At 36.6% G+C, this 14,049-nt stretch overlaps 1 protein-coding gene across 2 annotated transcripts in view; it reads right to left on the bottom strand.

Moving 5' to 3' along the window:
- LOC111141660 (nucleoporin 35) overlaps positions 1–10,139 on the bottom strand; it is a 34,919-nt gene extending 24,780 nt beyond the window's left edge. The window contains exons 1-4 of one of the 2 annotated variants that reach the window (XM_022494395.1): positions 10,027–10,139; positions 6,608–6,778; positions 3,434–3,561; positions 1,007–1,073 (exon numbers count right to left, since the gene is read on the bottom strand). In XM_022494395.1, the coding sequence (XP_022350103.1) occupies positions 1,007–1,073; positions 3,434–3,561; positions 6,608–6,778; positions 10,027–10,066 (406 nt within the window). In that variant the 5' untranslated portion in view covers positions 10,067–10,139. Of the gene's footprint in view, positions 1–1,006; positions 1,074–3,433; positions 3,562–6,607; positions 6,779–9,456; positions 9,485–10,026 lie in introns of those variants that run through there. The other variant, XM_022494402.1, reaches the window with a different exon arrangement.
- Between the last annotated feature and the right edge of the window lie 3,910 nt (positions 10,140–14,049).

The following is a 14,049-nucleotide window of genomic DNA, read 5'->3' as shown; positions in this document are numbered from 1 at the left end:
TTGATTTCAGCCCACTGAGACCCATTTCAGACTTCTCACCTCTAGAACTATTGTTTAAGTCACTTTTAAGTTTGTAATAATTTGTTATGGCAGCAAAACTAATATACTACCTTATTTAAATCTATAAGCTCTGACACCCCTTTTCCTGCTTCATTTTCCCCCATAAAATGCATCACCTTCTAACAAACTTTACAATTCATTTTATCTATAAATGTAAATTACCTAAATAAATGCAAGCTCCAAAGGCAAGGGTTATCTATTTTGTTCAGTTTTCCTGGTCCCATGAATGTATGTATTCATGTATTTGCTGAGTGAACATCTGACAGACTATAAGAATATGTAAGAAGGGTGTGCTAATGATGTTGATGGTGATAAAAATATCATTAATCTTAAAGAAAAGCTCCATATAAGCAGTAGCTGTTCGTAGTTAATGACATTTACATTTAGAGGTATGCATTAACAGCTTTCAAAACACCTTTATTCCTCAGTCTCTGTATTCCTTTTCTTCCCAATTGCAACATCTCTTTTCTAAATTACAGCTTTTAGTAATTCAAGAGACACTATTAAGTATGTATTTGAGGTGGGGGGGCACCTGGGTGGCTGACTCGATTTCAGCTCAGGTCCTGATCTCAGGGTCATGGAATCGAGCTCCACAATAGGTTCCACACATGGAGTCTGCTTGAGTTTCTCTCTCTCCCTCTCCCACTGTTTCTTCCCCTACTCTTGTGTGCACTCTCTCTAAATAAATAAAAATCTTAAAAAAAAAAATGTACTTTTCTAAAAACTCTCTTAATATTTTGAGAATATCACATCCTACCTATAAATTCAGAAAAAGAAAAAAAAAAACCCAATATACAAAGTATTTCCTCTCTGAATGAAGTTACTAACATTTGAGAAAGTCTCCTAACTTAAAATATAAAAGAAAGAATTTTGGCAATTATCAACAAAGTCTTCTATTATCTCAAAGAGGAGAGAAGAGTCTTTGATGTTAAACAGCGTTATTTACCTGTTCCAGGAGTAGGAGTAGTTGTCATAACTCCAACAAGAGGACTCTGCATTACCGAAATATTTGGCTACATGAAAACAGAATGAAGTGTTAAAGTAAAAGCACAAAGTTCTAAACATAACCATAACACAGTAATTGCTGAAAGGTCTCATTCAACAGACAACTGCATGTCTATCAAGTACTATAGATGCCTCTAATTAGTTCACAATCTAAGAGTACTCCAACTTTTTTCCTTTTTAAGTTGACCAGTATTAATCTAAAATATGCTAGATCCTTTAGCACATTCTTTGTTTAAAATAAGTTACATCAGGGGCGCCTGGGTGGCTCAGTTGGTTAAGCAACTGCCTTCAGCTCAGGTCATGATCCCAGAGTCCTGGGATCGAGTCCCACATCGGGCTCCCAGCTCCATGGGGAGTCTGCTTCTCCCTCTGACCTCCCCTCTCATGCTCTCTCTCTGTCCCTCAAATAAATAAATTAAATAAATAAATAAATAAATAAAATAAAATAAGTTACATCAGATAAAGACACTATTTTTAGTGGAAAGTAACTTTGCTATTTGTTTTTAGTTCCTAAGGTATAGTATTTGAAATAACTGAGAGCATGGTGAATCTTCAAATCACCAAGCTTACACAGAAAAATAGAAAGATGGCAGAATCTTATTTTTAAACAGACATTTAGAAACCATGAAATAATATAGATTCAAATCAGTCCATATAATAAAGACAGCATATCTCTGTCTATACTAATAGAAAGTAACAAAGCAGGAAAACTATCAATACTAATTCCTCTGAAGGTGAGAAAATTAAAGATTAAACAATTAAAAGTCCTTCTACAAACAAAGACAACAATATCTAATCAAGACTAAGAAGAGGCTCTTTCTCTAGAAGTAAATATACAAATATAGATTCTTTTGTAGAAAACTGACTAAACGAAGGAAATCTAAAATCTGGCTATTATCTAACAACCAGAACCAAATGTTGAAATAATGTTAAGAGATACAAACTATATTATTGTTCAATTCTTAATGCCAGTTTATTTCATGATTAGAAAGAGGCTGAGCAAAGCCTCAGGGGGGCAAAACTAATTTGGGCTTTAATAATAATATTCTTACCAACCTTTAAGTCAAAAACATTCTCTACAAATTATGGCACAGGCTTTTAAATATTTTGAACATAGCAATAACTATAAACTACCTTTGTTTTCACTGGTCATCAAAGAAGTAATGAAAACCAGCATGAATTTATAAGCCAGTGGTTCTCTTATCAAACTAAACATCAGATTTACTTGACAACCTTTAGAAAACTATCCCAGGCCAGAATATTCTGATTTAGTTAGAATACCACTGCCTAAATATAACATAAGCAATATAAGTAATTTTAAATTTTATAGTACACATTAAGTAAAAACAAGTACAGTTTATTTAATCTAGTACGTCCAAATTATTATCACTTTCAATATGTAATTAACATTAAAAAGTAAGTGAAGTAGTTCATTCTTTCTAAGTCTTCAAAATGGTGTGTATTTTACACTAAAGTATATCTCAATTAAGTACAGGACTGGCCACATTTTAAGTGTCAACAGCCACACTTGGCCAGTGGCTACTGTGTTGGGACAGCAGAGCAGTTTTAAAAGTGTTGTAAAGAGAAGGTAATGTGTTTAACACAATGAATTAATTTTGCTTTGCTTAACAAGTAGGCCTAGTATGCTAGGCATAGAAGCCTATAAATAGTCAAAATGTACTGAAAGATGTTTCCTACCATTCTTAAACTTTCCAGTAACTATGCTATATTTGGTTTAGGGAAAGACAAAACATTTCTTCAAACCAAACAGCAGAAATGTCTTTATTCAAATAACTTATCAGTTTAACTGACACACTTTTTTAAGTCCTGCTAAGCACAATAGTGAAAGAACACTTGAGACTACATATGCCACTAAAATTCATACTTAAAATCCATACTACCTTTCAACTAACAATCAAGAGTTAATCACAGTATGTTAGCACAGCATAGCTGTTCCAACACTGGCTCTAGACTGAAGACTGCCTGGGTTTAAAGCCTGGTTTCACTAGAGTAGTTGACAAATTACTTAAGCTTTCTGTGTCCTAGTTTCCTCAATGACAAAATGAAGCTCATTAATAGCTACTTCACAAATTCACCTTGAGGATCAACTAAAATAAGATCAGAACCTATAAACTATAGAATTACTGATATGAGAAAATAATCTGGTGTTCCATTATATTTTTAGGTATATTTCACGGTAAACACAATTTAAGTAGATTCCATGATAAATGTCCTTAATACTTATTCTTTGCCACATAGTTACACTAAAGCAGACCTCAGAAAAACATTTTAAATTACTGATCCTCACCGTGCATCCACATAAAAACATGAAATTATTATGGATCATAAACAGGGGTATGTTTGTCACCTGTCTTCTTGAAGTTAAAGGTGTTGATCCAAGTCCTGGGCTGGAAATATCATCATAGATACTTCTAACTGGTGGAGCTCCACTTTTATCTTTATGAGCTGGTACAACTGGTTGTGGTGGTGACCCACCTACAATGTACAAAAAAAAAAAAAAACACAAACCTCAAGTGAGAAAAAAACCTTCCACCTTTCTGGTAAGATTCTTTTTCATTTATATTTTAAAAATATTGACTTGAACTCTTGTTTCATAGGGCTTCTCAAACTTTAATACACTTAGAATCACCTGGGAATTCTATTAAAATTCAGATTCTGATTCAAAACATGTGAAGTGCAGCCTGAGATTATGAATTTCTAACAAGGTCCCAATTATGCCAATGCCAGTGACTGAAAAACTGCATATGAATAAAAGGTTTCAGAAAAAGAAAATCTTAGTTTTTAGTAAATACATACAGCTTTCGCTTACTCTACAAAATCCTTAACATTTCAACATAAAACTTGATCTTATTTCTCACTTGAAAGTAGGTAAACAGTTCCAGCTTGTATACACTTGAATAATTATAATGCCCTAATGTGAAATTTGACTGCCAAAATTAAATAGATCCCCTTCATGTTTCTCACAATAGAAGTATATTTAAGTACATAATAAATATGTAGGAAAAGGATCAACTTTGGGGGACATAAAGAGGTCTTTATAAGTCAGAGAATCAGCAATGCAAAACAGTGAAACAATCCAGATTCTGTCATGACTTAATGTCTGAGCTTAAATAGTATAGTATAAGTTATAAAACAAGATTGACCTAGGTTTTAACATCCTGCTCTGTCACTTACTAACAAATAGGCTTAAGCAAGTTCTTTACTGCATTAGCCTCAGCTTCCTATTTTGAAAATCAGGGATACTACTACCTATCCTTTAAGATTGACAAAAAGAATTAAAGTAACATAAAATGCTTGGCATACTGCCTGGCTCATAAGTACTCAATATATAGTAGCTACAATAAAAATACATTTTTTTAAAGATATTATTTATTTATTTGACAGAGAGAGAGAGACAGTGAGAAAGGGAACACAAGCAGGAGAGTGGGAGAGGGAGAAGCAGGCTTCCTGCTGAGCAAGAAGCCCGATGCAGGGCTTGATTCCGAACAGTGGGATCATGACTTGAGCAAAAGGCAGGCGCTTAGCCGACTAAGCCACCCAGGTGCCCCCAAAATCCATTTAAAATATATATTTGGCCCTTGAATAACATAAGTTTGAACTGTACAGGTCCACCTATACACAGATTTTTTATAGTATAGTACTGCAAATGTATTTTCTCTTCCTTATGGTTTTTTTAAAAGACTTATGTATTTTAGAGATAGAAAGGGAAAAAGTGTGTAAGCATGGGCGAGGGGCAGACGGAGAGGGAGAGAGAATCCTCAAGCAGACTCCCCGCTAAGCACACGGCCCAACAAGGGGCTCAATTCCAGAACTGTGAGATCATGACCTGAGTGAAAATCAAGAGTCAGACAGCCAACTGACTGAGCCACACAGGCACCCCATCTTCCTTATGATCTTCCTAATACCCTTTTCTTTTCTTTAGCTTAATTTATTGTATGGATAGTTTATAATACATATAACACACAAAATGTGTGTTAATCGGCTATTTATGTTATCTGAAAGGCTTCCAGCCAATAGTAGGCTATTAGTAGTTAAGTTTTGGAGGAGTCAAAATTATGCAAGAATTTTCAAGTGTTCAGGGGGTCAGTTTTCCTAACCCCTGCATTGTTTGAGGGCCAACTGTATAAAAAACAAAAACCTACCCAGAAAAAGGTTAAGTCAATTACTTCAAATGTAATTTATATTATCCCTAATCAATCTTAAAATAATAAGCCACTTTAAACCACATAATGCCTTAAGGACAATCAAAGTAAGACATCATTTAAACATCCATTAAAAGGATCTTGGCTCACATTTGGAATTCAACCATTTTTGTAGCTAATTCTCACTACTCATAGTCAAAACTTCAGTTATCTTTTAAATTCTTTCTTTGTTAAAGGAGTTATGTAAGATACATGCTGCATTTAGGTAATAATATTTTGTGCTAATAACTGCAAATTCTGTGTAAAGAACTTCCCCATAGCTTGTAGAATAAATCCTTTAACTAAATAAAGTGAGAATCTTAATCACTATGACTAGATGTAGAATTCATATCTACAAATTACAAATTACACTTCTTATTGTCACAAATGGCAATGTCTCATTCTTTTTTTATAGCTGAGTAATATTCCATTATATACATATACCACATCTTCTTTATCCATTTATCTATCAAGGTTCTAGAGGGTACTGTGCTAAGTGAAATAAGTTAGAGAAAGAGAAATACCATGATTTCACATATTCATGGAAGCTAAAATAAAACCACGAAACAAATAAAACAAACCAGACTCCTGAATACAAAGAACTGGTGGTTGCCAGAGGGGAGGTGAGTGAGAGGATGGGCAAGATAAAAGGGATTAAGAGGAACAAACTTCCAGTTATAAAATAAGCAAGCCACAGAGATGAAAAATACAGCATAGGGAATATAGTCAATAATATTGTAATAACGTTGTATGGTGGACAGATGGCGACTACCCTGGCTGTGAGCACTAATACGTAGAACTGTCAATTCAATATATTGTACCCTGAAACTAACACAGCAAACTAATATGCTGATTATCCTTCAATACAAAAAACAAATTACAGTTCTTTTGACAAAATATTTGCTATTAACATATTTAAGATAAATCACTTAGATGCATTAAATTATTCACTTAAAGTTAAATGACCATATTTCTTCCCCAGCCCTCTACACTTTAACATCTTTGATATGGATAATTTACAAAAAATGGTATCTCAGCATTGTATCATATTTGGTGCTTTTCTTAGTGGTACTTTAAATAATAGTGAGTTTTACAATCAAGGGCATCTTAAATTGGATGAAATGTAATACACATAGTTTTAATGAGTGGTTCCTGGAATTACAGTAGCTTATACTACTTATACCTCTAATCCAACAATCTAAAAATTTAAAATAGAGACATTGTTTAATCTTTTTAATTAATAAATGTGTTAATAAGGTTGAATGTTGTATCATTACTCTTTTTAAAATTCTAATACATGCATTAATAGTACTATAAAATTATTTTAAGCAATTTACTACCTGCAAGTAAAGGTGATCTCATTTCCATTACTCCTACTGAAGGGCCACTGATTGATCGAGGTTGTGGAGTTACTGGAGCTGGCAAATCCCCCATTAAAAATCCAGGTAAGAACTGGGCATTAACCCCTGGCTTTGGAGATGTTGGTGAACCTAGCATCATTGGTTCAGATCCTAAATGAAGCAAAAAATAAAACAAAGGACCTTAAAGTTACATTATCTAACAAAAAGATGCAAGAATCTGGCATAAATAATTTTGAGAATTTAATCAAACCTTACATATTACAGAACCATAGTTGGATTTATTATTTTAAAAACCAATAAAAATTATTCCTATAAAAATGTAAAAGTATTTTTATTAACAATATTAATTTGTCAGTTTTTCTTGTTTACATTACTTCACAGGTTTAAGAATCAATAGTTATTTTTAAATGGAAAAATTTTGCATTATCTTAAAAAAATTCTTACTACATACAGAATAACTTCTTTCCACTTCTGGGACAGCTTCTTCCATGCAACCACCAAAAACAAGAGCAGGGTGCACTAGTTACTTACACAGACTCTCAGCAAATCAAACACAATGGGTTTAGCTTGCTATATGTCCCATTTTTTTCTTCCAACAAACAAAAACTGTAAATCATTTTTGTAATAAAAGTAAAAGCATGCACACATTACAGCACATATGAAATAATAGTAATGACTAGCATCCCAACCAAGAAACATTGAAAAATTTGGAAAGTTTACTTTTTGGATCATTCTTTTTTTTTTTTTTTTTTTAAGATTTTATTTATTTATTTGACAGAGAGAGATCACAAGTAGGCAGAGAGGCAGGCAGAGATAGAGGAGGAAGCAGGCTGCCTGCTGAGCAGAGAGCCCGATGTCGGGCTCGATCCCAGGACCCTGAGATCATGACCTAAGCCGAAGGCAGAGGCTTTAACCCATTGAGCCACCCAGGCACCCCTGGATCATTCTTTAAAATAATTTTAAAGTTAGGAATAATCAACAAAAGCCTTCCCAACATAAAACCAATTTAAAGAGGGCTGATATTTCACAATCATCAATTCAAAATTAATTTCACAATTTAGAGGGTAGGTATTATTATTCCCACCATGAAGATAAGGAGGCTATAACCTACTCTAATAGAGCAAAATAGCACAGTAAGGAAAACATGGGCCCTGGAGTCAGAGACCTGGATTCAAGTCTCTTAGAAAAAAATGGCAGTTTAGCACTCAGTCACAGAGCTTTGTTTAGAATTACAGCAAATATAGCACTTGACCCAGTACCTAATATTCAGCAAGTGCTCAACATTAGTTATCATTATTATTCTAAGGGTATCTTAGAATAGCAAAAACTAAGTGACTAAAATGTAAATGCAGAGTTTGCGATTTTTGCTTACAAAAACTTAAGTTTTCAACTGTGTGACAAGCCTGAATGTGATTCATGTCACTCAGAAAGGTCAAACATTTGATGTATTATTTATTATAATGGTTAACTATTCCTTGATTTCTAAGCAGCCTCAAAAATCTTTTCTTGCTATCCAAATGCAATTATTTATCCTTCCTCATGATGGTAGCCCTAGATGTTAACAATGCCAATGCAAGTGTATAAAAGAGGAAAAAGGCAAAGTAGTTCGTGAAAAAATAAAGCAAATTATGAAATAAGTTGTGAAGAACTGTAACTACATTGCAATTATTTAAAAGTGCTATGTTACTATGTTACTATTACATATTTCCAAAGAACATAAACACCAAAAGTCTAAACAAAAGCATATTCTGAACAGATCTTTAGAAATTTATAGTAGTAAATACAAAGTTCTAGGTACCACCAACTACCTCATTCTCCCATCGCCTGAAAGAAAAAAAACATATAGGGCAATTTTAAGAATTAAGTTAAGAAAAGTTCTGATATATATACTGTGATACACTTAGAAAACACCCGAGTGAGGAGGAGGTCTTAATCCCGTTACTAACCACCCCTCAGTCTAAATTTCACTTGGAGAACTATAACAATGGATCCTGCAAGTCTTAAATTCCATTTCATGGTTTGTACATCTAAAATGATAAACCCTAGGTCTAACTAAGCTAGCACCGTTTGCTGAAGTAACCCTTAATTATAACGTTAGGAGCTGGAAAAATTATTCTTCACCTGCAATACCTGCAGTGTGTGGACTTGAACAATTAATACCAGCAAATGTCAGATTTCTAACCAGGCAATAAACATGGACAAGTTTATTCACATTTGCAGCCCCAAGAACTATGCACTCCAAAATGTTTTGTTGAGTAGAAAACTTTGTAACTGGAAATGAATGGTCTCCTGTTCTCTAAAAGTAATACAAAACATAAACACCTAAACCAACATCTATACATAAGTTTAAAGGCAGCAGGGCGTCTGCACTGACATTATGCATTTAGTTTTTTATGACTAATACTCCAACAGTTCAAGTTATTCCAGTCTCAAAAGACACATTTTGCACAATGCATGGCAAGCACTAAACATCCTCCAAACCTTAAAAAACAACAAAACCAAAACACTCATTCTACAAACATATATACCGCGCTTGCTCTCTTTTCCAAGCACAGAATGTTGTAGCCTAATTTTCAAATGCGTCTCTACGATAGCAGACAATATTCTACTCTAAAAATGTCGACGGTTCCCACAGTGCCAAGAGTCGGCAAAGAAAAAGGAAATCGACATCCCGTTCATCAAAACATCCCGGGTTTTTTTGTTCAACAACACTTTCAGCAAGGCTCTCCGTTAACAATGGGAAATTTTTTAAAATTTCATTACGTTACTGATTAAAGACCTCCTACAAAGTCACTTCCCCAAGATAAAGGCGGGAAAATGGTACGAACTGCTGGCTTCCAGTTAAGGCCAGTATCTCCACAGCTATCATCAACGGGTTAAATGCCGCACGATTCAAGTTTCTATCAATAAGATTGCTTTTACAAGGCCCAGGACAGGGAAAGAATCAAACAGGAACTAAAAGCCCAGGTGACCAAAGAACGGTAAACTAACCACATTCCAGGGCACCGCCCACCCACGTGTACGCCGGTCAGTTCCTTCCGACCGAAGCCTCCCCGGATCTGGGAAGCCAGCATCGCGTCCCCAGCACCGGGAGGGTCTCAGGTATGGGCAGGTCGAGCGCGGCCCGGGTGTGGGGGTAACAAAACGGCGTAGTAACCACTTGACAGTCATTTCCACACCCTACGCAGAGCCCGCAGCTTCCCGGAGCCGCCTCGCTGGCTGCAGCGTGGCGACGCCCTGAGCAAAGGGACAACTAGAAACTTGGGGGTGAACTAGGCGCTCGTCCCCGCGACTGAAACTGGCAAAGAGCCTGATGACTACTGGCTTTCAGTCTTGCTTGCTCCCAGATCTACAGCGTGGATCTCAGCGCCAGCGAGAAAAAGCAGTTTTTCACTCACCCAACGTGGGCGCCTGGGGTTCCACAGCAAAGGCTGCCATCGCAGCAGTAACTACACTTGGCCCCAGACCTTCCCAATTTTCAAAAATGGCGGAAACTCCCCACGGGTAAGGGCGCGCTGTCTTATGAGGTTGCGTAACTTCCGGACTTGCGCAGTCCGTGTATTGTGGATGCCGCAGCCGTCATTTTGGAATGGGGCGAGTGTCTTTGCGCGCACACTGCATTTCCAACAAGATTTTAGCAGGGGGCGTGATGTAGCACGGTGGTAACGATGGTTCTGGGAATGCTTTTGCGGACGCTGTGAGCCTCCTGAATCGTTGGTGCTTGACTTTCGTGGAAGCACAAGTTCTTTTACTCATGGTTTTATAATCAGCGTGAATTTACCCAGTGCCATTGTCATCTGTCAGCTTTTCCAAGTTACACCTGGAAGAATTACCTTAATGAAGCAGGTGGTGCCGCTCTTCAGTATTGATTTCTGGCTTAGTATATAAGTACCGTTCTCAAAGTATATTTCCTACCGTCTCCATGCTATTTAAAAAAACATTGTTATAAAGGCACAATTTAAGCATAATGCATATGCTGTTTTATTACATGTTAATACATAGAAAAGATTTTAAACAATGTAGGCTAATAATGAACACACGTGAACCCACCCAGTAAGTGCTCCTTCTGTCCTCCCCCCACTTTGCTGCTTTTCTTTAGAGGGTCTTCAAATATAGGTTAAACAGACTCACATTCTAGATCTGTGTGTGCAAAAATATATTTAGTTTTGTTAACTTTATGAAAATGATATGGTATATGTATGTATTTTAAGATGCTCTCTGCTCCATAACAAACTCATTGTCCTCTAAATATCCACCCATCCTCCCTCCCTGTTTTCCTCTGGGATTTCCTGAAATCCCAAATCCAGCAAGAATGTTGTAATTGAGTGAGGCAATAAAAATTCCAGCATCACTTAATTTATGGCAAGTTCCCAGAAACCAAACTTAAAACCAATTTACTTTTTTTTTTAAACAGGTGTGTGGGTTGAATTGTGTCCCTCAAAAAGGTATGTTCAATGTCTAACCTTCAGTACTTATTTATGTGGCCTTATTTGTAAATAAGGTCTTTGTAGATGTTACTAAGTTCAAATGAGGCCATACCACATTAGGACAAATTTGGCGGCTTAAACCAACAAAAATGTACTTTTATAGTTCTGAGGCCACAAATTTGAAATGAGTCTTACGGGGGCAAAATCAAGGTGTCAGCAAGATTGGTTTCTTTCGGAGGCTCCAGGGGAAAATCTTTTTCCTTGGGCTGGTAGCTCCTTCTTCCCCCTTCAAAGCCAGTGGCATAGCATCTTCTCTCTCCCTGACACTGCTTCTCTCTGCTTCAGGTGTCACATGCACTTCTTCTGTAGTAAACTATCCCTGTCCCTTCCTCTTGTAAGGACATTTGTGATTATATTTAGGGTCCACTGAGATAATCCAGGATAATCTCCTAACTTCAATATCCAGTTATACTGGAGTAAGTCAATAGTCATATCTGCAAAGCACTTTTGCCATGTAAGGTAACATTCATAGGTTCCAGAGATTAGAGTGAAGATACCTTCAGGGGCTATCATTCAGCCCAACACACCCACCAGTTCCCTTTTTAGAATGAAGGTACCAAGAAGGGTTCATGAATGAAGGAATTTCTGTATAAATTGTGATCTAGCCAAACCAAAGAACGTTATGTTAAAACGCATAAGATGTATTTGATGAGTATGTGTATTGACCGAGAAAAATCTACATAATTGATATTCTGAAAGAAGGGATTTGAAATCATTTTACCTTATTTCTTTAAAAGAATATCTGGGTACATATGCAAAGGGGTGGGAGAATGCTTACTTAAATAAAGGAAAAAGTTGGAAAATATTTGTACTAAACTGTTAACAGAGAAGATGCAGTAGGAGAGGGGTTTGTAGATTGGAGTGCTTAAGAAGGGCCTTTAACTTATTCTATATAACTTTTTAGTAGTTGATTATAGGTGTTATTTACTATTCCAATTAAAAACTTGGGTTTTTTTGTATTTTGTTTTTTAAGAAAAATTCATTTTCCTTTCTTCACTTGCATTTCAATCTTCTACCCTTTCATCTGGCTCTTTCCTTATCAAGTTATAAAGATGCCCGGTTTGCCCTATCAAAAAACCTTCTCTAGACCTTGTTCCTTCTTCTAGATACCATGCACTAATTTCACTCACATTCTTCATTCTCAAAAGAAGGGTCTACAGACTTTAGTAGATGATCTCTCTAATGTCTCCATCTTGTTTTTTAATTCATTACACACTGGCCCCTGTGTAAATCGTCTTTTGAAACCACTGACCCCAACTCTTTCTCCTAATTGCCAAGTCAAGGCCTATATTCTTTGACATCTGCAGTATTTAAAAGCTTTGACAATATTTCCCTCAACACAAGTGTTTTTTTCCTATTTTAGTGATGCTACACTTCTATTTCTCCTTAAAACTTTCTCCTCTTTCCCTAACTTTTTTGTACCTGATTCCATTTCATTCTAACCTGGAATTATTATTGTTAGTCAAAACTTGGTCCTGCCTCTCTTCTTATCTGGCAGTTAATACCCCACCACTCTCTAAGGCCAAATGCTATTTTTCTTTGCTTTTTTTTAAAGAGTTTATTTATTTATTTGACAGAGAGAGCACAAGGAGGGGAAGCCGCCAGACCCTGGGATCATGACCTGAGCAGAAGGCAGACACTTAACAACTGAGCCACCCAGGTGCCCCTTTTCTAGATGCTTCTGAAAAATCTACCAGCATATCAAACCTCAAAAACAAACTCATCTTACCCCTAAAACCAGCCCCATTCCACCTGTCCCTTTTTTTTTTTTTTAGTTTCTTAAAACCCAAAATTAAAATCTTAACATGTTAAAGCAGAATTTAAGGTCAAACAGACTTGAATTCAGAGCCCAACTTGCTCACTTAAATCCTATATTATTACTTGGATTTGTATTGAATATCTCCAGATTTTATTTTCTATAAAATAGAAACAATACTTAAAAAGGTGGTTATGCTTAATAAGGTGCCTGGTCCACTTTGCTTTTTTCTGGTTTCCACTTTTCCTGCCACCAAACATTCAGATACCTACTCTTATTTTTTCTGCCTCCTCAATTCTTAGGCAATTGTAGTCAACACTTAACATTTCCTTACCTTCAGTTCTCTCCCACCAAATCTAACATACCACTACCCAATACTCTCTTCTTTGTACATCTTACCCAGATCTTCAAAAGCTCTGACTTCTTATTCCCTACAGTAGCCTCCTTATCCTCAAATCCATAAGCTTCACGTGTGCAACACATACCAACCAATACATACATTCTCACCTGGGCAAAAAAGAAAAGGGAAAACCAGAATCTCAGAGTGTAAGATACTATAGACTGAAAGGTTTTCTCCCCGCCAAATTCAAATGTTGAAATCCTAACCCTCAACCTGATGGTTTTTGGAAGTGAGCCATTGAGAAGTGATCAGGTCATGGGATGGAGCCCTCATAGATAAGACTCCTTGTCTTATAAGAAGGACCCCATAGAGCTCCCCATGCCCCCCTACCTCTGCCTTGTGAGGATATAGTGAAAAGACTGCGATCTGTGAACCATGAAGCAGCCCCTCACCAGACACCAAATCTGCTAGTGCCTTGATCGCAGACTTCCCAGCCTCCACAACTATGAGAAATAAATGTCTATTCTATAAGTCACCCAGTCTATGGTATTCTCTCTTAACAGACAAAATAGCCTGAGACAGGAGGGTAGGAGCATCTCTTTTAGAGGTTGCAATAGGCACCCTTAAAGGAAATACATATTGTAATCCTAATTTCACCTGAAAGTGGTGAGAACTCTGGCTTCAAAAATCAGGTCCTTTGGGGTGCCTGGGTGGCTCAGTGGGTTAAGCCGCTGCCTTCAGCTCAGGTCGTGATCTCGGGGTCCTGGGATCGAGTCCCACATCGGGCTCTCTGCTCGGCAGGAAGCCTGCTTCCCTCTCTCTCTCTGCCTGCCTCTCC

Source organism: Enhydra lutris, unplaced genomic scaffold (assembly GCF_002288905.1).
Source record: "Enhydra lutris kenyoni isolate GAN:26980312 unplaced genomic scaffold, ASM228890v2 scaffoldscaffold1, whole genome shotgun sequence".
Classification (NCBI taxonomy): domain Eukaryota; kingdom Metazoa; phylum Chordata; class Mammalia; order Carnivora; family Mustelidae; genus Enhydra; species Enhydra lutris.
This window is presented reverse-complemented; position numbering and strand designations above follow the sequence as displayed.